Source organism: Bolinopsis microptera, chromosome 10, assembly GCF_026151205.1.
Source record: "Bolinopsis microptera isolate Bmic1 chromosome 10, MBARI_Bmic_1.0, whole genome shotgun sequence".
Lineage (NCBI taxonomy): Eukaryota > Metazoa > Ctenophora > Tentaculata > Lobata > Bolinopsidae > Bolinopsis > Bolinopsis microptera.
Genome location: NC_087081.1, coordinates 12033882 through 12057701, shown reverse-complemented (window position 1 = coordinate 12057701; position 23820 = coordinate 12033882). Strand labels below are relative to the sequence as shown.

The following is a 23820-nucleotide window of genomic DNA, read 5'->3' as shown; positions in this document are numbered from 1 at the left end:
AAAACTTAATTCAATTAAGTTTTAATAATTGACGATGTCAATTCATGGCAGCTCGGCGCGGCACAGTCTAGTAGCGCATCTCGCCGATCTAGCCAGAGAAGCCTTATTAAGTGCGCGGCGCGGCACAGTAACGCATCGCGCTACAATAGTAAAACTAAATAATGTTTTTCCTTTATTTCGTCATTTAAATCTAGACCTTATATTTGCCTTATTTTGGCTTAATATTCTGTACCTCTTTGCTATGTTATGTTATTTATTTAAAGCAAAAGGTTTGCATACCGTCATGAATTGTAAACAATAAAAACATCATTTATAAAACCGCAAAATTAATGTTTACAAATAGCAATCATCACAAAAACAAATAGAAATAAAAATCTTATAATATAATACAGGTTAGTTGGAAAAACAGAACTTAATCTTAAAGTTGGAGTCCGTACAGGGTGTCGGCATAATCGCAGCCGAGAAAATACCTTGGCAATGAAGGCGATCGCCAATCTGAGGTGGCATGTCAATTAATCATCTCGAGAGAAGAATTTAGTTTTCTTCTTCACCTTCTTCTTCATCGAATTCACCTTCCTCTTCGGCGGTGGCATCTTGATACTGAAAATAACATTGTGTTAAACGTTTAAATCTAATATTGACAGGGGAATGATTTATGACGTAGCGGTAGAGGTTGCTGCTTCTCGATGATACAAATTAATTTGTAAATAGAACGAAAAACCACTCATGGCTGTTTATAAGTTTTTAGTAAATTAAATTACCTGCTGGTACTCAGAGACCAAATCGTTCATGTTGCTCTCGGCTTCAGTGAACTCCATCTCGTCCATACCTTCACCAGTGTACCAGTGGAGGAAAGCCTTACGCCTGAACATAGCGGTGAACTGTTCGCTGATCCTCTTAAAGAGCTCCTGGATGGCGGTGCTGTTTCCGATGAAAGTGGCAGACATCTTGAGGCCTCGGGGAGGAATGTCACAGACGGCGGTCTTGACGTTGTTGGGGATCCATTCGACGAAGTAGCTGCTGTTCTTGTTCTGTACGTTCAACATCTGCTCATCAACTTCCTTCATGGACATACGTCCTCTGAACATAGCGGCGACTGTGAGGTATCGGCCGTGTCTGGGGTCGCAAGCGGCCATCATGTTCTTGGCATCGAACATCTGGGCGGTGAGCTCGGGAACGGTCAGAGCTCTGTACTGCTGGGATCCTCGGCTGGTGAGAGGAGCGAATCCGGGGATGAAGAAATGGAGACGGGGGAAGGGAACCATGTTGACTGCGAGTTTCCTGAGATCAGCGTTAAGCTGTCCAGGGAACCTCAGGCAGGTGGTGACACCAGACATGGTGGCAGAGACGAGATGGTTAAGATCTCCGTATGTGGGGGTGGTGAGTTTCAGGGTCCTGAAGCAAATGTCGTAGAGAGCCTCGTTGTCAATAGCGAAGGTCTCGTCGGTGTTCTCAACCAGCTGATGGACGGAGAGGGTGGCGTTGTAAGGCTCAACAACTGTGTCTGATACTTTGGGGGAAGGTACGACAGAGAAAGTGGTCATGATCCTGTCGGGGTATTCCTCACGGATCTTGGAGATCAGGAGTGTTCCCATTCCGGATCCAGTACCACCTCCTAGAGAGTGACAAAGTTGGAATCCCTGAAGACAGTCACAGCTCTCGGCTTCCTTCCTGACTACGTCCAAAACAGAGTCGACGAGCTCAGCTCCCTCGGTGTAATGTCCTTTGGCCCAGTTGTTTCCTGCTCCAGATTGTCCGAACACAAAGTTGTCTGGTCTGAAGATCTGGCCGAAAGGTCCGGATCGAACAGAATCCATGGTTCCAGGTTCCAAGTCTACAAGGACAGCACGGGGGACGTACTTTCCTCCGGTAGCCTCGTTGAAGTAAACATTGATCCTCTCCAACTGAAGGTCAGAGTCTCCGTGGTAGGTTCCAGTTGGGTCAATGCCATGCTCGTCAGAAATGACCTGGAGATACGGATTATGTTTAATTTCGATCAGGCAACCAAACACTGTACATTGCTGTTTTATCGAGGAGTTTATTACAAATGTAACGAAAAAGATCAATAGTCTGTTGATACTCTTGCAGTCCTTAAAAGAAGAAAATAATTATAAAAGTATTGGAAATAAGTAAATACAGTAGATCAGATGAACGTACCTCCCAGAATTTTGATCCAATCTGGTTTCCACACTGTCCAGCCTGAAGATGAACGATTTCTCTCATAGTGAAAATGTGTTCTTGAACTTATTACAAACTTCTGCGAAACGAACTGATTCAATCTGATTCCCCGCAGCGTTCTCCGGCTTGATATAGTCGGACCGTTACCATGGAACAAATGTCATTGCATGTTGATTGTCCACCGAACGATGTAGGCAAGCTGCAAGTTTGCTGTCACGTGGCGGACATGTCAAGCTCACTACATGTTTTCTTACTTGCTAGTTGAATTTATGCAGATGCTAACGTGCAGCCTAAAAGCTTCGAGCGCCTAGCAAGCTTGATGGTCTTAAATCATCAATTGAGATAGAATTCCGTTGCTATGGATCACAAACGGACAAACATTTTTATTTGTCCTGCAGTGCGTGTTACATCCAGCAACTCAATGTCATGTCATCATCAATGCAAAATTCAGTCACTAGAGTCCGGGGGAAATTACTGGAATTCATCACAAAAATCTTTCAGAAAGTTCTTCGATATGATTGAGATTATTTCAGTTAATTGTGAGAATTCAATCTTCGTAATGATCAGGAGCATTAGATCAGGAATGACAAAATGCTAGAAGTCGCTCATACTAACATATTCATAGAAAACTCAATTATAATTCTGGAACTTGAAAACATTGTCATTGTGTCCCGTTTTAATTTTAAACACATATAATGTGTGTTGTGTTTAAAACTTAAAGCACCAACCCTAATAAAATCTAAATCATTTCTAATCACAACGTTTAACACGTATCCGTATAATAAGAAATTCAGGCTCGCCCCAGTATAACAGCAGTTAATAATATGAACCATGCCCAATAGTCTCAATCAGCATATTTCCCTTCCGTCACCTCGACCAATCACCAACACTATCCACATGTTTGAACCAATCAGAACTGGTTTCGTTAGGCTACAGAGCCAATTAGCTCCTTTTCCTGGCTTGCCTCGCCTTAGTATACACTATTAGTTGTAGGTAGAAACCTTCCCTCCTCCCAGTCGGTACTAAGGTCTAATTATCCGCGGGTTAAACTTAACATTTTATTCTTATTTATCCCGGATAATATTCGTTTAGTTTTGTAAAGCTAACCACTTATACTTCCGACTCTCGATTCGAAATGTTTTGCTATCAACTTGATCTTAAGTATAAACATTAAACCCTTAATGTCAATCCATTAAACAGTATATCAATACGTGTAGTTGATCAACACGTACGACATGCACTATGTTGGTCTTATTTATATTAATTGCGAACATTCAAAGTAGCAAAGGGACATGGTGATCATAAGATTTTGTTACTTTCAAGCTGATCTAAAACACTTCAGTCGATCCCTTGCATGGCTCGATGATAGCTCTTTATCTGATACTACTATTGCTGGTTCTTATCTTGACTGAACAGAGTTTCAACTATAATCCGGGACTTAGTTCTTATCAGCCAACTCCCAACATACCCGCCCCTCATATCGTACATATAGGTTCGGAACATCAGTTCAACTTCTAATGTAATTATACCGGCCCCTTATTTCATACATTTTGGTCAGGAACGTTCGTTTTAACATTTTCATACTTTCTTACCACAGAGACCTTAAGCCACAGTAAAATAATATAATTGTGATTAAAACGATTATCGACTCAAAATTGTGTCATGTGTAGAATCCTCTCCAAAACTATAAGCTGAACTATAACATTGACATCATGATGACAACGGTATGTTTCTTTACAGGACTGATTGTCGAAAGAAAAGAGCGAGAAGATTTGTACCCAGATGTTGCAAATTTGGCCAAAGAACACATCAGAGATCAGAAAAATGTTCTGCTGAGGTATTTGTAATCATTAATCGTGTTTTATTGATATTCATGAAATTGTAGATTTTCTTCGATTTAAAAGTTTACGACTGATTGATCGACAGACTCAATACCTCAGCCAATGGCAATAACCACGTGGATTTTGGTGGTTAAATCTTTAAATGGTAAGGTGGAGTCAGGAACAGAAATTAATAGCAAGACCGCTGAAAAATGGGGAAAACAATAAAGACACACTATTTAAAGTATTTCCAAATAAAATAAATATAGATCCAATAAAACGATATCTATTCTTCCTTCTCCTCCTGCCCGGCTCTAGCGCCAGTCATCCACACCACATTGCTGGCCACCATGCTATCACTCCTGGACTTGCTGAAGTATCCCCCCTGGCCCCACCAGGACCCCCAACTGTTCTCATCTGCCACTGAGTGGAGGTGTAGCCTACTCCTACTACCACGTGGTTCATTGCTCGGGGTCCGTTGTTGGCTGAAGTCAGCACTCCTGTAGGGTAATTTGATTTGTTATAGGTGCGAGTGAGCGGTGCAAAACTAGTTCCAGTTAGCACTCTGTCGTCAAACTGAAGATTTACATTGATGTTGTCAATCTGGATATTTATGGTGAGGATGTGAACTATATTTTTATTTGAATTGGACGGGATGAGTGATTTTGGGTGCACTGGCCGCCTCCCCACCGGCATCCACATCGATGGAGCTAAAAGCAATAAATCCGTTACAAGATAAAAATTCGTGTTGATGGTTACCTCCTTTGTATCCCTCGACAGCGACTCCGTGGAAGTTGTAAAGGTAGAAAATAACAGGTCCCTTCTTGAGAGCGCTGGCCATGTTAGTGCTACCTCGTGCAGTGTACACTGAGGACACTCTGATGGTCATAGCGTTCCGGTGACTGCTTCCTCGACAGCTTCCCTTGGATGGTGAGTACCTGAAGCAGAGAGGAGTAAGAATATTCCTGGTTCTACATTTGAAGTTATAGTATTTGGTTCCCTCTGTAGAGAAATAGTTGAATGGTTGCTATATCTTGTAAATGTAAAACGGGTGGATATGGTTGAATATGGTGGCTACAATTGCCAGGTGATTGAGTCTAACCGGTAGCTAGATGCGGAGGCCAGTTTGTTGTATCTCTTGATCCAGTTCATGGCCTGCGTGTGGTAACCTCCATTGCAGCTTCCGCAATTAGAGCAATCCAGGACGTTCTTCTCTGAGAGAGCTGTATATCGGCCTGTTAGTGCGGACTGGTATCCCTCAACGAGACCAACAGAAGCGAAGCTCCAGCAACTACCACATGTGCCCTGGCTCTTGACGGCTCCGTAACGGTGTTTGTGTGAGATGGAGCTGCCCCAGGCTGGTGCTGCCTCGTCCTCGTCAGCGACGTATTCTTCTGCGTCTTCTACCTGATAATTTTAATAACTTGATAATGGGGGCGTATCACGAAGCTTGTGGAATGATAACGTATGTTTTCTGAAGTATGTTCAGATATAATCTTTGAAAACTAGAGAAACTTAAACTGCAAAAAGCGCCTGAAATTGGCCCCAAATAATTTGAGGTAGTATAAAATTGGCCAAGTTTGGTAACTAGTGGAGGATATGATTATGAGAGCTTACCTGGTCAGTAACGTTAGCACCGTGATACGCCCTCTTTTCCTCTTCAGTCAGATCAGCGAAGAAAGTTATTCCAACTGTGATATCGTCTTGTTCAGCGTTTATCTTGGCTGCTTTCTTAACGAAGTTTCTGCGGAGGGTTACAAGGTTACAATAGATAGTAGATACGATAATAGGATCCTGTAAATATGAGTAGAATATGCTAATATATGTAGTAGAATATGCTAATGTATGTAGTAGAATATGCTAATATATGTAGTAGATTATGCTAATATATGTAGTAGAATATGCTAATATATGAGTAGAATATGCCAATATATGTAGTAGATGGTATTTCTCAGCGTACAGTTACAAGAAAAACCCAAGAAAGTCACATAGAAAAAGGGGAAAATTAGCATACCTGAAGACAGCCATTCTCATCCTGCCTTCGAGAGCATTCTTGTAGACCCGATGGTTATCTTGTCTGAACTGGCTAAAGAGAGCTTGAAGTTTCTGAGGGTTATCAGCTGCTAACTTGATGTTATCAGTCTCGTCAGCTTGAGACAGAGCAACAAACGCTATGATTATCAGGATCTTCTGAAAGAGGGTTACTTGGTTAAAATATACTATACAAATGGCTAAGAAAAGTTTGTGAAATATTTAAAATAGCTGGCATAAATCGTAATGGAAATGAACCATTTTGTTGATAAAAACAAGAACATTGTGATTCGATAGACGGATTGCACTATGTCTCCACATATGATGAGTCTCAACACTTACCATTTTGGTGTCAGGACTTTCCGAATTGATACTCATCTCAGTTCTGCTATCCTATTTAAATGTACAAACAGGTGGATAGCTTTAAATCTTATTAGCTGCTAATACAAAGACTCCACCTCTAACCTGTTAAATTTTCCAAGTTAAACTGTAATCTAATTTCATGTTTCCATGAGGCTGGATGATGTTATCGTTTCATTGTGAAATGATCTATAAGATTTCTCAATGATTTTAAACGTTTTATCACATGTCTACTTATTTTTTGACCACGTTAACACAACCCGGTGCCTATTCCTTTGTTTAATATAGAGATTTGGGTGCTAATTGAGTTTGGAAGTGGCTATACCGAGTTTAACTTTTGGACGCTAAACTTTTGATATTTTGACTAAAAGGAAACTAACTTATGAGGTTTTATAGAATTGGCCAATATTTTGACCGGGCTTGAAACGAGTAAAAAATATAATCACACATAATTATAATAATCTCACCTAATTAATTACAATTAATTATAATCGTATCAGGTGGACTGTTATAGAGATCATTAACAGAACAATCAGCAACTCACCTAGAGAGGCAGTTCAAGAAGGTATGGAAATATTCGTTCCATCGCTGTTAAATAAATCAAAGTACGTTTTGAATAATTCAACATCGCTCTCCGACAGAGAAACTTATATAACATTAACTTTTGGTACCCACTCAAATGTAAACTCAGAATTCTTCCCCAGTATGCGAGCTGCTACAAAGAGGTGTGAGTGCCATCATATTCCCTGGTCCATCCCATCTCGTCACTACAGTAGCTGACATTGCTAACAGTTATAACATTCCTGTCATTGCTCCCACCGCTACTGATCCATTCCTTATTCATCCCATTTTCAGACCTTACCTCCTTCAGATGCCTCCTACTGGTATTATATTGTTATTTTCAACTTTTTAATAATTATTAAAGATAATTCGAGCTATATTTATCTCTGTGGTGTTGAAAATGGCAGTAAATAATTGTTGCTTAATCAAGCACTTTAACAAAACCTGTGTTTAGCAGCCATAAACCAATGTACACAGATGACAAAAATCCACAATTCACATAAAACATACGGCCAACAATTATACTGGCGTACGGAGGCCACAACTGCTAGCCTCCGTACGAAATAATTTCGAAAAAATAATTTCTCGCCGGTATTTTGTCGAACTGAGTATTCTACACCCTTTGTACATCCTCGTTATGCTTGGATCTCTAAAATAGCGAGCTGGAGGCCAGTCTTACAGGTTCTAATCCGAAGTATCAGAGCTACTTCAGCTATTGAGTTATGTCCAATTTAAACTTAAGACTGGATCTGGACGAGTCATTTTAGGGCCTACGAAATAATTTCCACCGGTATTTTGTCAAGCTGAACATTCTACACCCATTGAACAACCTCGATATAATTATATTTCAAAAATGGCGAGCTGGAGGCCAGTCTTCCACGTTCTAATCCGACGTATCAGAGCTACTTCAGCTAGTGAGTTATGTCCAATTTAAAGTTAAGACTGGATCTGGACGAGTCATTTTAGGGCCTACGAAATAATTTCCACCAGTATATTGTCGAGCTGAACATTCTACAGTCGACACCCTTTGAACAACCTAGATATGATTGGATCTCAAAAATGGCGAGCTGGAGGCCAGTCTTACAGGTTCTAATCCGTTATCCGACGTATTGCAGGGCTACTTTAGCTAGTGAGTTATGTCCAATTTAAAGTTAAGACTGGATCTGGACGAGTCATTTTAGGGCCTACGAAATAATTTCCACCAGTATATTGTCGAGCTGAACATTCTACAGTCGACACCCTTTGAACATCCTAGATATGATTGGATCTCAAAAATGGCGAGCTGGAGGCCAGTCTTACAGGTTCTAATCCGTTATCCGACGTATTGCAGGGCTACTTTAGCTAGTGAGTTATGTCCAATTTAAAGTTAAGACTGGATCTGGACGAGTCATTTTAGGGCCTACGAAATAATTTCCACCAGTATATTGTCGAGCTGAACATTCTACAGTCGACACCCTTTGAACATCCTAGATATGATTGGATCTCAAAAATGGCGAGCTGGAGGCCAGTCTTACAGGTCCTAATCCGACGTATTGCAGGGCTACTTTAGCTAGTGAGTTATGTCCAATTTAAAGTCAAGACTGGATCTGGACGAGTCATTTTAGGGCCTACGAAATAATTTCCACCAGTATATTGTCGAGCTGAACATTCTACAGTCGACACCCTTTGAACATCCTAGATATGATTGGATCTCAAAAATGGCGAGCTGGAGGCCAGTCTTACAGGTTCTAATCCGACGTATTGCAGGGCTACTTTAGCTAGTGAGTTATGTCCAATTTAAAGTTAAGACTGGATCTGGACGAGTCATTTTAGGGCCTACGAAATAATTTCCACCGGTATTTTGTCGAGCTGAACATTTTACACCCTTTGAACATCCTAGATATGATTGGATCTCAAAAATGGCGAGCTGGAGGCCAGTCTTACAGGTTCTAATCCGACGTATTGCAGGGCTACTTTAGCTAGTGAGTTATGTCCAATTTAAGGTGAAGACTGGATCTGGACGAGTCATTTTAGGGCCTACGAAATAATTTCCACCGGTATTTTGTCGAGCTGAACATTCTACAGTCGACACCCTTTGAACATCCTAGATATGATTGGATCTCAAAAATGGCGAGCTGGAGGCCAGTCTTACAGGTTCTAATCCGACGTATCAGAGCTACTTCAACTAGTGAGTTATGTCCAATTTAAAGTTAAGACTGGATCTGGACGAGTCATTTTAGGGCCTACGAAATAATTTCCACCGGTATTTTGTCGAGCTGAACATTCTACAGTCGACACCCTTTGAACATCCTAGATATGATTGGATCTCAAAAATGGCGAGCTGGAGGCCAGTCTTACAGGTTCTAATCCGACGTGTTGCAGGGCTACTTTAGCTAGTGAGTTATGTCCAATTTAAAGTTAAGACTGGATCTGGACGAGTCATTTTAGGGCCTACGAAATAATTTCCACCGGTATTTTGTCGAGCTGAACATTTTACACCCTTTGAACAACCTCGATATGATTGGATCTCAAAAATAGCGAGCTGGAGGCCAGTCTTACAGGTTCTAATCCGACGTATCAGGGAAATAATAATTTCCATCGGTACTTTGTCGAGCTGAACATTTTACACCCTTTGAACAACCTCGATATGATTGGATCTCAAAAATAGCGAGCTGGAGGCCAGTCTTACAGGTTCTAATCCGACGTATCAGGGAAATAATAATTTCCATCGGTATTTTGTCGAGCTGAATATTCTACACCCTTTGAACATCCTCGTTATGCTTGGATCTCAAAAATAGCGAGCTGGAGGCCAGTCTTACAGGTTCTAATCCGAAGTATCAGAGCTACTTCAACTAGTGAGTTATGTCCAATTTAAGGTTAAGACTGGATCTGGATGAGTAATTTTAGGGCCTACGAAATAATTTCCATCGGTATTTTGTCGAGCTGAACATTTTATACCCTTTGAACATCCTCGATATGCTTGGATCTCAAAATGGCGAGCTGGAGGCCAATCTTACAGGTTCTAATCCGTTATCCGACGTATCAGAGCTACTTCAGCTATACTAGTGAGTTATGTCCAATTTAAGGTTAAGACTGGATCTGGACGAGTCATGTTATGGCCTACGAAATAATTTCCATCGGTATTTTGTCGAGCTGAACATTCTATACCCTTTACTTTGAACAACCTCGATATGCTTGGATCTCAAAAATGGCAAGCTGGAGGCCAGTCTTACAGGTTCTAATCCGACTTATCAAAAATGGCGAGCTGGTACGTTTTATAAAATATATAACGATCCCATATGCCGCACTAAAAGTTATTTACTTCTCTTCAGATACTCATCAAAGCGAGGCTATTGCTGCAATACTTGACAGATATGGCTGGATATATTTCTCCATTTTAACTAGCTACGACAGCTATGGTGAGATTTTTTTCCCTACTCTTGCCGAAGGCAAAAAGATCGTAGGAAATAAGTGATCAGGTTTACCATGCACAAATCCCACTCATTTATAAAAAACACAGTATGTAAATATGATGCACTTTTTTCCAGTCACTCAAAAGAATTAATGGTACAAGTACATCGTAGGTGGTGGGGAAATTGGTGATGCATGGTTTAACCGCGGCGAAATTCTTGTTAAAAGCTTATAAAATATGTAAGCTTATTTTACAGACAAACCTGTTGTATAGAGACTTTTTTAAACAATTTTCTGACCTTTGTTAAAATTTTAATCAGATAAGTTCTTTTCACAATCGTAAGTCCATATTATGAATTACATGCAATATTTCTGAAATCTAAAATAAACAGGAATCAATGGGATGCTGCGACTACAGCAGATAGCATCTGATAAAAAGTGGAAGATACTAAATACCCAACACTTTGTTGTTCCCAAGGATACTTCTCAGTTGAACGTTGAGTAAGTTAAACACTGCCATTTCCCTTTCATGGGAGAGCAACAAAATTAACTTAAAATTGCTATAAAATCCACTTACAATTAACTCGTACTCCTACAGTATTGAGTTGGACGTTATTAAGAAATCAGAAGCCCGAATAATAGTTCTCAACTGCCAGGCTGGAGCTGCCAACAGAGTTCTTATAGCTGCTGAGAAGTTTTTATTTTATCTTATCTTATCTTATCTTATCTTATCTTTTCGATTTTTTCTTACGAGGAAATGTTCCGAGTTGGGTGATCAGTATTGTCGTTCCCCCGGGGACTCTTTTTTAACTTCCCGAAAAAGGGCTGAACTATTGCAAAGAAATAATAATTTATTCTTACATCAGCAAAGGTTTAGTAGGGGACGGCTACATGTGGATTGTTACAGACGGAGTGGTTGGTAATCAGGTGAATTTCATTGCCTTTTTTCTGAAGATCAGGAATGTGAAAACTGTTATATTTTGTTGTACTTTTACCAAATCAAAAGTCCTAGTCACTGGTTCTATCAGAGATACGTGTTAAATCGATTCCACGTGTTTTATAGATCCTCTACTTTTTCCAGGATGATCTGACCCAAGGAAGATCTACTTGGAAGGAGTGGAATGGTTTACTTGGAACTCTGCCAAGTTACAAAAATGAGAACGAGGACGATGAGCTAGATAAGTACATGATCTTTAAAAAGTCTTACGAAGCCAAATTCAACAACACCAGAAGAATGAAGCAGTATGATCTGAACAAAAATGTAAGTTTACTATAATTACTATTGAAGAACCAAAATTATGATCTGTTAATATTTGAAAATGTGAATGGTAAGTCAATGCGTACTTACCTTTAAAGTCGGTATTTGTTGGTTATTATGTTATTATAAAAATAGTACGACTCACTGTTGGCACCCCCCCCCCCCACCATCCCCCAATCCCCCCCCCCCCCCCCACTGCTCACTATTTCTGTCAAATATTTCAGCCGTTTGCAGCTATGGTTTACGATTCAGTGTTCATCTTCGCTTGGGCTCTTCATAACTATTTAATCAGGGTTAGTACATATTAAATATATTAGTTAATATTGAAAATAAAATATTGATTCAGTGATCATGAGATTTTACACACTTAAACAGATCATGACTTGTTTGCATGTTTTATTTTTAGGCTATCAGGAATTTTTCATTAAAACATTAAAATCATAACCAAAAACCTCTGTTCTCGGTATTAATCTGTTTTTTTATGAATTTCACGAATTCTGATGTTTTTTTCCATGCTTTATAGCATTAAAGAATAAATATGTCAAAGCTCTCATCGCGTTAGTCCTACAATAATCATCAAAATTTCCAGGGAAATGAATTAAGAGAGGTGAAGATAGTTTGCATTAATAAAAAGTGTAAAGATGAGGCAGAACTTAAAGGAAAAGGTCCGCGAGCAATCGAAATATGGGAAAATGGTGAACAATTCTTCAGATATCTGACTCAGGTAAAACATAAAATAGGGATTATACTGCAGGTTTTTGTACACAATCTCTTTTCTTGACTCCTATCGTCTTAATTTGAATGATTATCATTCAAGCATCGTGGAACACAATTGCATGCTGTTTGTCTTCTTTTTAAAAAAATTAAGCCATAAATTTATGATATAAATTATAAAAACTAAAAACTGCAGGTTGAGTATGATGGAGCGAGCAGGAATTACAAGTTCAACAGTTCTGGGGAATCTTTGAATCTCAAATACTCAATCATGAACTTCAAAGAACAGAGACAGTTCTTCGAGGTGATAATAACTTCCACATTGAGCTTTCTTCACAACTCTTTGGATTACCACCTCCGACACATAGCTAGATTAAGCCGAGATACAACTTAACAGATTTGTTATTATTTTTACACAAATCTGAACCACATTTGATAATAATTATAATCCTAGTTACACCTCCTTCTGATAGCTAAATTAGGTTGAATATTCATTTAGGATTAATTAAAAATTGAGCGTGCATAAATACATTTTCAGGTGGGAGAGTTTGAACTAGAAGAAGGGAGTATGAAGCAGCCTCGGATCAAAGAGAATGGAGAGAACATCATCTTCATGGGAAAGGATCCCCGCCAACAACCTGAATATCAACCAATGACGCTACAGAATCGAACTCTAATTCTGGGAATCAACAAGGTCAGTCTATTATTGGTTATACAAACTGAATAGCTAATTTAAGGCATGCTATGACTCCTTAATTTTATCTTAAACAAATCTTGTATCTTCCCATAAAACAGGATAATATATGTATATTATCTTCCTTGACTGTGATATGATTAAAAGCGTATCTTATTTTTACTGAATATATTCAGGAGTTCCCCTTCTCTTATCTTATTTTTACTGAATATATTCAGGAGTTCCCCTTCATCTCAGAGATGGTAGTGAACTGTTCTTACTGGAACTGCACTAAGATTACACCACTTGACGGTGTGCTCTTGGAAGAAGACTGTACGGAGATGGAATATCAAATTTGTGCTCATAAAGGTTTGTAACCGCTGCTTAATACGAGATAACAGTAAATTTGATGTTATCTGATTTGTATGACTGGAATAATTAATCGCCTCGTTTTATTCACCCTTTTACTTATTTTTACCCTGCAGCGTGTGATCTCCACAACAGTGCCTGCAACATTAGTACACCAGAACATGGTACTCTTCATTGTCAGGTACTGGACTAAATATATATTATTCTTATCTTACTCTGACTAGAAATTCTACCCAGCTACCATAGATACTGTAACCAGGGCAACAGTGTCATCTGTGGCTTAGTTGGCTCAGTGGCTTAGTTGGTTAATCTGCTTGTCTACTGGCCCTGACGTTGCGAGTTCGAATCCCAGTTGGGCCAAGATTTCAAAATTGATGGGCAGCCGTCACTCACCAAACCATGGTGTGAATGGTAGTGGCTCTCATTAGAGCTGCGAAAATAACACGAGTGCATATGCCTGGGGTTGCGTCCCGACTATGCTGCAGGGAAAACTGTACCGAAAGGACCGTGGCCGCACAGCAAAAGAAAAGGAGATCGGCCCCTCGATCCTAGCTTGCTAGGCTCGCCATTGTTGTTGTTGTTGTTGTCATCTACCCCAGTAATTACCATGGTAACCGTTCCCCGATTTACTTTGTAACCGTTAACAAGGTTGTAGTACATTCTTCCTGCTAAACGATTCGAATAGAAAACATAAGTTTGTAGGATTTCAACGCCGTACATGACAGAACTAAGTCTAAATTCTATGACCGCCAGTTGTGGTGAAATATGAATAAGATAAGTACAGGAATAGTAATCTAGGGTATATAAACTGGGTACATGCAGTTGCACTAATATGTAGTACCTTCGTTACTTAAGGCCCCTTCCAGCCATTGCCACTGCGAATTTAACCTAAAACCTGCCCAGTTAATAGCGAAGACTGCGAAATTACCACTCCTGCCTAGTAATCTAATTTACCCTGTCCAGATCAGCAGTATATTACACTAAATCCGCAGGTTTTCTCTTAATTTTGTATGTCAAAACCTGCCTAATTAACTAGTGATCCTGCATCAACAGCGCAGGTATTTTTTATTTGGCAGGTTTTCTATTAACTTGGCAGGATTTGCTATAAAATTATCAATCCTTTCCGGATGGATTACGGCAGTGATAAAGTTAAATCGGCAGGTTTTCCATTAACTTGGCAGGATTTTTTATAAAATTATCAATCCTTGCCGGATTGCATATGATCTGAAAAAATGAGGCAAAACGGATTAGAAATGACGAAGTTAACAAGCATTTTGTGTATCTCGTTAACAAATTGACTGGGTGATTATGTGACACCGTGACACGACACCTTAATTGGGCACCCTTAACAATTCCCATAATGTTTAACGGGGTAGTTAATGGGGTCACCTTATCACGTGATTAGGTAAACCAATCACCTGATCACACGTAATGAACAAGCTTGTTATGCTTCATATCTCGGTCATCTGAGAAGCTAGAACTCTCATTCTTTCAGGGCAAACGTAATTCGAATGGCCAAACACAATTCAATAACATTTAGCTTGATCCGATTATCCAAACTATCAAAAAAATGTGAAAATGAACCTCCATTTGAAAAAAATGAACGCGAATATTTTTTGAGTTGACAAATTCCTCGAACCAGTGGTGGTACTAAGTCATACCAGAAGGAAGTATTTCAATTGGGCACTCAGTGACTGAGCTATTAAGGCCAACGTTTGCACACTGACTTTTGGCCCACCCTGTACTTTTATACTCAAACTTATCATAGACCCCGTGTTGGTAACAGTGGATAATATGCAGTGGCGAAACGTACCTTATAAGAGGCCGCAGCTGCACCCCCCCATCCCCTTCCGCATAGCAGGGGTTGCCGGAGTGTCGGGCGGTCGTTTCGCCACTGACTAGTGACTGCATGCATAAAAATATAAACTATAGAGCCATGTAGGCATGTAGCATTCTGTACTTCGGTAGCTTTGCACAAACCAAGTCTCAGTCCTACACCCTACCTAGTAATAAGGTTATACGATCATTACAGTATTCCACATTGTACATTCAAATTATCCAAAACCCCTGCCAATATAGGTTTAATCACGCCACAAGTTGATTCAAATTATCTCAACTTACGCAGGATTTGCGTTAAATCTGCAGCATTCGACTTTATATTTAACGGAAAACCTGCCAAAATAGAGCAAACCTGCCGAGAGTAGGTGAAAGGTGAGGCAGGTTTTGTGTTAATTTTGCAGGCTTTTCTATAAATCAACAACTCGATTAAATAATTACGTGAGATAAATCTCTGCACGAATACGATAAATAGGCAGGTTTTCGGTTAATTTTGCAGGAATCATTTTAAGACTTCAAATTGATTATCAGTCTTGTAATACCTGCCAAATTAGGTGGCAGGTGGCAATGGCTGGAAGGGGCCTTACTTAATGTTTCTAGAGTCCTTAACTTGATACATGAACACAGTTTGCAGTGCAATTCATAAATCTGTACCTGCCAGTACCAGTATTCAGTAAATGGTAAATTCATAGTTCATACATTTCATGTTAAAACTTTCGATGTGCTCATAACATCCGAGTTCTTGAATTTCCCCAAATACAAGGAAACCTTTTGAGAGAGAGAGAATATTTGAAAACTATCTAATTCTGTAAATCGAGTACCAAGCTTACGAACTAACTTTGCGTATATTTTTTGTAGTCCCTCAAAACTATCCAATATATTCAGTAAGACCAGCTATTGGCAGCTTGATTTAGATATTGTTTGGCCAGGGACTCTCTTAAAACAAGAATGCCATTGTCAGTTAAAAAGTGGGTACTGGGTAGAAACGCACTGCCAGTAATCACAACAGGTGCTATAATGATAAACAACTAATTCTTGTTAGTTAAATAAGGATTTTGACTAATATTAAATATGCGAACTCGTTTAGGGCAACAGAGAAACTGTACATTTTTTACCGTTACACAAATTTATTTGCTATACTTATTCTGCCAAAATGGATCTGGGCACAAATTTACACGATAAAAGTAATATTCCCGAATTAATATCAGTGAGTCACCCCAAAGCTGTGTTGTATTGAAAATGAAAATATTGATATGACGGTTTGAAAAGAGAAGGCTCTGACAGTATAATGCTCGATTTCTTGACGGTCGTCAACTATCTTGTCTTGATTGGTTATACAAATTTATTTGCTATACTTATTCGGCTAAAATGGATCTGGGCACAAATTTACACGATCAAAGTAATATTCCCGAATTAATATCAGTGAGTCACCCCAAAGCTGTGTTGTATTGAAGATGAAAATATTGATATGAGGGCTCTGCAAACAGTATGCTTGACTTAAAAAACTTTGTAGCAGTATCTCCAATTAAGAGCAATGATTATAACCAATTAACGACATTAACCTATTATGAGGAACACAGATCTGATTTGTAGATACAACCATTATGGTAACCATTATGATGGTATTATAACGAAGTAAAAGTCAAGATTTTTAAAACATTTTTCATAGCTGTTTTATTGACTCAAAACATGACGTAACACTAAAAGTGAATATATCTTATTCTTGTCCTTCGGGGCATTGCAGGAATCCTTTGACCATGTTGAATACCATCTGGAGCATAGGGTTGTCGAACTAAAGGGAATAATTGTATTTAATAAATGATAGGCTGAACAGCAGATTAAATTAAAGTAAAGTGATTAATTTTTAAACTCTAAGACTGACAGAAAGAGGACCAAATTAATTCCATTCGACGAGGGATAGAAAACAATTCATTTTTATAACATGTGAAAAAATGGGGTAAAGGCTTACTGGAAGGCTGTCCATGCCGCAAATAAATCCTTTGACCATCTCGATGATAGTGTTGATGAAGTCCTGTCGCTCCTCCAGCTCCACGGGGCTAGCCATGCTCATGGCGAAGAAGGCAGCGAACAATACAGCGAAGAACTTCATTTTGAGAGGGGTTTGTTGAATCGGTTTGATTACTGAAGATGAGAAAAATGTTTGATGATTTGTTGAAGATTAGAGGTTGTTTTATAGTGCGAAGGTGAGAAATTTGACACGCGATGGTCTAATATTGATGGTTTGTGATAAAGATGATACTTCCTTTGTTTCAACCGATCGCGTCGATCCCGTTTATTCATTTAGATTTGGCAAATTTTTCTGTTTCAAATCTGCTCGTTTTTTAGCATTGTTTCGATAGCGCGAACAGTGTTAAAACCTAAACACATGGTGCATTGTTAGATTTATCACGTTGATGTTGTCTAGACACTGATTTGTGAAGTCTTATATATAAGACTTATCAAATACATATATAATATACTTAATTAAACCAGGTTATTACGGTTTTTACTGATATGGTACTATTAAATATGTAAAATTTGTACACAAAATAGCATTACCAGTTCACACAGTATAGGACTAAGCTTCTTGCTAAAAATTCTCTTTAAATTTTAGAATTAAGCAATGTATTGTATAATTATAATTATAGCTGATCCCAGAAAAGGACCCATAAAGTCATATCATCGCAGGAAAAAAGAACCAAACAATGTTCAAATTTTTTAGGGAATAAAGTGCGAGCAGTGCAATAACACAGAAAACTGTTTCCTCTGTGGCGCGGGATGGCTGGAGAAGGTTGAGGACTGCACCGGTTGTGAGGGTAACGGCTGTTTCAACGGATACTGCATTGACCTTGTCAGAAAGATTTCAGAGGTAGGTAGTGTAGTGTTTTTTGTTGTTGTTGGTGAAAGGGTGTTCAGGGATCCAAGCCTAATGGTACCACTCATTATAGAAATAAGATCCGAGCAATCGGCAGTGATTTGTTGGATTATTAAAAAAAGCGTTTCCCATTTACTATGATTTTTAAGAAGAAAAAAATTCTTATGAACGTTTAAATCAAACTAACATTATTGACAGAAACTAAAGTTCAACTACAAGTTTGTGTTACCTCGAGATAATCGGTGGGGAGGCGTTAACCCGAACTATACAACCGGATGGGACGGCTTGGTACACGATCTCTTAACAGGGGTAAATAGTAGGCTTTAAATTGGCTTAAGTTAGGCCTTTATATGGCTTTAAATCGACTTTAGCTCGTTTACTTTATTTTGTGAAATAGTTACAATCAAGGATGGACTATAATTGTAGAAAGATAAAAAGCCATACTGCAGCTTTACGATCGATCAGAATTCAGATGGTATTCAAATTATAATTTGATTATATGATATTGATAATATCGTGATATGACATTGATCCGCATCATGTTCAGTTTATTGACATTTCGACTGTCCACTTCTCTATCAATGCGGCACGAGAGAAATCGATTGATTTTAGTGTTCCCTTCATGCAAGTTGGACTGGCTGTAGTAGTCAAAGCAGAAGTGGACTCTTCGAACGAGTTTTTTTTCTTGCAACCTTTCGATCCTAATGTCTGGTGAGTTGCTTACAGTTTGTTCAAAATCATAGTTATTCATTGTTTGCGCTTTTAACAATCTTTTTAATACCACTTTATGTCTTTATCATTCCGTCTGCACATACCAATAAAAGAAGTTCCACAATTAACGTTATTGTACTGAAGTCTGCACTACTACAGTCTGCACTTCTACAGATATCACCTTTTTTCCCTTACAAAGCTTTAAAAATGTTCTAACTCGTATTTAACTCGAACCCGAATCATATCTCTTAACCTCTAATTCTAAATCTTGCCTCCATATCTAACCTCTAAACTTTAACCTATAGGTACTGTGTGATCCTATCAGCGTTCCTTATCACCATTATAGTGTGTGTTTACAACAAGGTATCCCCCTACGGGTTATACGGAAGGAAGATGCACGCTCTCATGACCTGTCCTTGCTCGGTGTGTAATAGGGCCCGGGGAGAGGCTAAAAATGGCAGGAAGAGTTTGATAAGGTTTTTGTGGTCTTTGTGGTGTTTTAAAATTCGTCCTTTTTATCTTGCGGTAGATATTTTTCTTCGGATGTTTCGATTAAAAATTAATTAAAAATATGGGCTCGATTGAATCACTCGAAAATTTAAACAAATTGTGTGGACTTTTTCTGCTGAATTTGTAAAACAGTTACGTTGTTCAGGTATAACACGTATCAATGCTTGGTGGAAGAGGTTGAAAACTATGGAGAAGACAGATTAGGTAAGCAGTTTTTTATACTCACCAAGACAAACGTGAATAATCAAGTTTTACATGCACGTTAGTCGCTCAATGGGTGCCAGAACTACAACTTTCCAAACGCAAGGAAATGTTTTCAGAAGCACTATCTTTACACGGCTCCTTGCTACTAATAGACAGCTCGTTCTTAAAGCAAGGCGTGGTGTACGGAGCCAGCCAGTGTGTCTCTGGGAGGATCCTCCTGACCTGTACGTGGTATTTCGTCATCATTGTGTTCTCCATGTACGTGGCTAATCTGGCGGCCTACTTCACAGGTACTACTCCTCTAAATCTCACGTTATACCAGGCACAACAGGATGGTCCTCCCGGTCACATGTGACACTGTAGCTCTCCACTTTCTGCTACCCACGCCTTGTACGCTATTTGGCTTACTGAAATTTGGGCCCGGAACAGTCACTGGAATGTAATGTAAGATCGGGTCGAGTCAAAAATGAAACAGCGATCTTGTCGGTTGATCTTATTGCATGTGACAATAACACAGACCCACTGCGCCCACGTGGGTTCCTACACACGTGATTATCACGTGATAACCCCAACTACAACTCACACCTCAGAGCTACTGAACATGAGTAACAGTGCGTGGCTGGTTATCGCCTCCCTCCTCCAGCAGGGCCCAGTGGAGGGAGCTCCGTACTGCCTGTCGGGGAGGGCCATCCTGTCTGTGTGGTGGTTCTTTATGATGATCCTTATTGCTATGTACACGGCTAACTTAGCTGCCTTTCTTACAGGTTTATTGTTTTCTGTGTGACTTGTGAATGTTTGACCAGATCGTTTTTCTATTGTGATTCTTGCGTTATTGACCCTTTTAGACAACACAAGGTTCGTTAATTTGCCCTGACCTGGTTACTTAGTTAGTAACCGAGTCGGAATGTTTTAGTGACGAGGATGAGAGTTGGAATCAATAGTGTTGAAGATCTTCTTTATCAAAACAAGCTAAAATGGGGCACTGTCAAGTCCACTAGTCCTCAAACTCTACTCAACGGAAGTAACAAAGGTATAACGGTTCACTGGGAGTCAGATTTATGTAGATCCTAAAATAACGTTTATAAATGTATTTCAAGTAAGCTTCAATTAATTTGAACAATCCTGTGCGTGTTTGCGAACAAAACATTATCACCAGATGAGTACAAAGCAATCGCAGAAAAGCTGGATAACGTAAATAGTGCTGATGAAGGATTTGAACGGGTAAAAAAGGTATAAATATTGATAATTGATATTTATCTCTTCCTTTGCTCTCTAGTGTGTTTCACAAATATTTCAGTCCCTATTTTTTCCAATCTAGCATGGCAATTTTAAAAACTTTTCTTTTTCTTCGAAACAACTTTATTCATAAGTTTAAGGTGAAGTTAGAGTTTGAAAAATAAAACGAAAATGAATTAAGAAACCGTTGTCATGGTTATCTGATAATGAACAAACAGGCTTATCTTTGCTTTGTTATCAGGGTGACTATGCGTTTATCTACGAGAGTGCTTTATTAGAGTTCATGGTTCAAAGAACATGTGATCTAGTGATAGCAGGCGAGAAGTTTAGTAAGTTCGGGTAAGTTTCCTTCAGCTATTAGTTCTTTGTAAATCCCCTGTGTGGTTTCTGTGGGTTCTGATTTCGTAAACTATAATAATATAATATTCAACTCAATGACCGATTAACAAATACTGTCAGGATTATTTGTGTTTTTGTGCTAATGTAGTCGGAAAGCAACGATAAGATTTTTTAAAAATGTTAAGTAACTTATCTCTTTTAGAGATTCATTTTATGATTTCAGGTTTGCTTTTGGATTTCCTCCAAACTCGCCCTATTTAGACCTGTTTAACAATGTAATCCTGAAGTTTCGTGAGAGTAGTGATCTAGATACAGCTTGGGAGGAAATAAAACAGTCCGGGGAATCTAAACAATGTGAAGGGGTAGGTGTAAATATCCAATATCCATACTGTCACTTTACTGGTCTATCTAATCCAACTTGCTTTTTATCTTTCCTCGACAGCAGTGCGCGTCACTACTATCACTTTAAAAGCAGATTTTATAAATTTTATTCTGTATGCGGGATATAATTTTAAACGTCGAATTCGGGCATCTTTGCAATTAGAATATTAAAACATTTCATTGTATCTGAATAACACGTGCATTTCTTCTTCAGAAAAGTAACAAAGACTCAAGTCAGTCCACCTCAAAACTAGATATGAACAATCTGTCCGGCTTGTTCACAGTTATAGCCCTAGGAATTGTCACTAGCTTTCTCTTTCTCATAGCGGAGTATATTTTTGCTTGCTTCGAGGATGTTTACGGGAATGAATTTCGGGATCAGAACGAGGTATTTATCTTTATTATCTCTGTCTTTAATCCCTTTTCTTACGGAGAAAATTAAAAATCTGAACTATTTGCATCATGGATTGGCTATGCGTCCTGTGTGAATTAAACTTTAATTTAAAGAATCTTATCGAGTATCCAATCTTTTGATCAGTGATCACCATGACTACCATTTCAGCACAAATTCTAAATATTTATGCTCTTTGAACTCCACTTACCAGGAGATTATAGAAATTACCACAACTTGTTGATATATAATCTTATGATCTTAAGTATCCCCAACTCTTCGACTATTAACTAAATGGCAAGCGCAGCTTCTAAGTTAATATTTTTAACTCACGCATCTGCAGTGTTTTTACTATGATCCTATTATATTTCTCGTGTTTGCATAAATGAGGTTGAGGGATTCACACTAGAGATATATATTTTGTGTAAACACGATGATTAGTGGAACAATGATTTTAACAAGGCTTGGGTTTGGTTTCAAATAGTTATAATATGTTCAGGAGGTCTTTATCGATAAGTATAAAGCACTGACACTTGACAATTTCAGCGACCAAAGAACATACTACAAGCGCTGAAACGTCGTCTCAAACTAACATGGAGAGATGTGTCAAACCACTGGTTTATATTCGAGAGTTTTAGGCAGCTGAACGAGGATAATATGCATACTACCACACCTTCACTTTGTAGTGATATAGAGGATATTACAGACATTTATAGAAAAGAGGGTGAAGCAAAGTAAACTCGCTGGTTTAATGAACTGTGGCTGATTGTGGTATCATAATTTCACTGCAAGTGGCATTAATTTGTTCTGATTGAAAATGTTGAAAATGTTTACTTTAGTTTTACTATAATCTTGTGACCCTGCAGGATATATATTGATTTCTTTGAATGAAAAGATGTTGCGCTTTATTTCTAATCATTGTTCTCAAATAATTTCTTAACATACCTTTAACTGAAATTCTTCTTAACTCCACTGACCGTTGTTTCTATAGTTAGACTTAGTGTAGGCGATGTAACAATTATCATACCTTTTTTCGAATTTCCTTCTACATTCTTCTACATTCTTCTGTATTTCTAAATTCCGACGATCTTTGATCAAAATGAAGGCTCCACAAAGCTTCCCAAATTGAGCACAATGACATAGCTGCTAACTAATACTGGAACAGTTAGCGAGCCCACGAGGACTAATGTATTGAGAGATGGACCTGTACGTGTGTGTGTCATTGTAATATTGTACACTTAGCTAATTACAGAATATAAACCACATCTCGGAGTCTAGGGATTGAAGCGTCTTTGTTTTGTTAATGTTTTGTTTTAAGTGTAAAATTTGCAAAATAAATCAAATTTCGTGTTCCTGATTGAGTAGATTTAGTAAAAGATGAGATCAGTATTGTAGATAATTTGAGAGTTAACCCGATTAACCATGAGTTTCACTTTCAATGTCTAGTCCTCCTCGGTATCTGACACAAATTTCAATTCAGTCGCGTGGACAAATGGACAATGGACACTATACAGGTTAAAATGTTTCGTTATTTACTTATGGGTATGGGTCTTACAAACTGACAGGCCTCACAAAATGACAGTACATATAACATATAGACCATGCTGTAGCTTAGGTTCCCTCTACATTGAACCCTATTCCTTTTACTGTATGAAAGAAAAAGCATTAATTAACACTTCCAAGGAATGACAATGACATATAATTAGAATCTATATTTCTTACATAAATATGGAGGTTTTTGCTGTTCAGTCATTGCCCTGCCTAACTGTTACCCAGGTCCCAGACTGCAGGAGACCAAAGTTTAGAATTTAACCCCAGGAAACCAGGTACTACAATGACTTATGTAAATCAAAGACTACTCTGGTTAAATAAAAAACTTATTTAGTGACGTTGGTAGAAAAAAATGACCTAGCTTCACAAAATGACAGTGTTAAGGGGACATACACCAAAACCTTTTTTGCCGGGACCCGGGATTTGACTTCA

General features: G+C 38.7%; 3 protein-coding genes and 1 long non-coding RNA gene across 5 annotated transcripts; 1 reads left to right on the top strand and 3 right to left on the bottom strand.

Annotated features, from left to right (window-relative positions):
* Window positions 1-309: 309 nt before the first annotated feature.
* On the bottom strand, window positions 310-3557 carry LOC134822446 (tubulin beta chain-like). Its single transcript, XM_063833537.1, has 3 exons — window positions 2158-3557; window positions 762-1967; window positions 310-600 (listed from the first exon to the last, which is right to left on the bottom strand). Exons 1-3 carry the CDS (start codon window positions 2221-2223, stop codon window positions 535-537), a joined length of 1338 nt encoding a protein of 445 aa, XP_063689607.1. The 5' UTR covers window positions 2224-3557; the 3' UTR covers window positions 310-534.
* Window positions 3525-23252, top strand: LOC134822443 (glutamate receptor ionotropic, NMDA 1-like). Of its 2 annotated transcripts, none has more exons than XM_063833532.1 (27): window positions 3525-3670; window positions 3919-4015; window positions 6890-6954; window positions 7094-7273; window positions 10262-10348; window positions 10733-10841; window positions 10939-11034; window positions 11207-11267; window positions 11422-11601; window positions 11823-11891; window positions 12188-12322; window positions 12509-12616; window positions 12851-13006; window positions 13225-13354; window positions 13471-13535; window positions 17913-18059; window positions 18264-18374; window positions 18613-18776; window positions 19082-19252; window positions 19432-19490; window positions 20081-20254; window positions 20404-20520; window positions 20647-20720; window positions 20968-21065; window positions 21289-21427; window positions 21661-21834; window positions 22384-23252. In XM_063833532.1, exons 1-27 carry the CDS (start codon window positions 3541-3543, stop codon window positions 22573-22575), a joined length of 3288 nt encoding a protein of 1095 aa, XP_063689602.1. In that variant the 5' UTR covers window positions 3525-3540; the 3' UTR covers window positions 22576-23252. The 2 variants fall into 2 exon arrangements, with proteins under 2 accessions (XP_063689602.1, XP_063689603.1); XM_063833533.1 differs by lacking the exon at window positions 20081-20254 and adding an exon at window positions 19607-19780.
* Window positions 4323-6421, bottom strand: LOC134822447 (uncharacterized). The gene is made up of 6 exons (XM_063833538.1): window positions 6372-6421; window positions 6013-6188; window positions 5616-5742; window positions 5101-5405; window positions 4758-4936; window positions 4323-4498 (listed from the first exon to the last, which is right to left on the bottom strand). Exons 1-6 carry the CDS (start codon window positions 6405-6407, stop codon window positions 4323-4325), a joined length of 999 nt encoding a protein of 332 aa, XP_063689608.1. The 5' UTR covers window positions 6408-6421.
* Window positions 16839-17384, bottom strand: LOC134822450 (uncharacterized). Its single transcript, XR_010161187.1, has 2 exons — window positions 17160-17384; window positions 16839-16982 (listed from the first exon to the last, which is right to left on the bottom strand). It is a non-coding gene; the product is annotated as an uncharacterized LOC134822450 (long non-coding RNA).
* Window positions 23253-23820: the final 568 nt, after the last annotated feature.

Coding starts and splice junctions, on each gene's coding strand:
- LOC134822443 (XM_063833532.1), top strand. CDS start 3,541: ATGATAGCTCTTTATCTGATACTACTATTGCTGGTTCTTATCTTGACT. Junction 6,955..7,093: donor TAGAGAGGCAGTTCAAGAAG/GTATGGAAATAT, acceptor ATTCTTCCCCAG/TATGCGAGCTGCTACAAAGA. Junction 10,349..10,732: donor AACTAGCTACGACAGCTATG/GTGAGATTTTTT, acceptor TAAAATAAACAG/GAATCAATGGGATGCTGCGA.
- LOC134822446 (XM_063833537.1), bottom strand. CDS start 2,223: ATGAGAGAAATCGTTCATCTTCAGGCTGGACAGTGTGGAAACCAGATT. Junction 1,968..2,157: donor TTGGATCAAAATTCTGGGAG/GTACGTTCATCT, acceptor CCGTATCTCCAG/GTCATTTCTGACGAGCATGG. Junction 601..761: donor TGGTCTCTGAGTACCAGCAG/GTAATTTAATTT, acceptor TGTTATTTTCAG/TATCAAGATGCCACCGCCGA.
- LOC134822447 (XM_063833538.1), bottom strand. CDS start 6,407: ATGAGTATCAATTCGGAAAGTCCTGACACCAAAATG. Junction 5,743..6,012: donor ATGAGAATGGCTGTCTTCAG/GTATGCTAATTT, acceptor AACCCTCCGCAG/AAACTTCGTTAAGAAAGCAG. Junction 4,499..4,757: donor TGTCGAGGGATACAAAGGAG/GTAACCATCAAC, acceptor ATTACCCTACAG/GAGTGCTGACTTCAGCCAAC.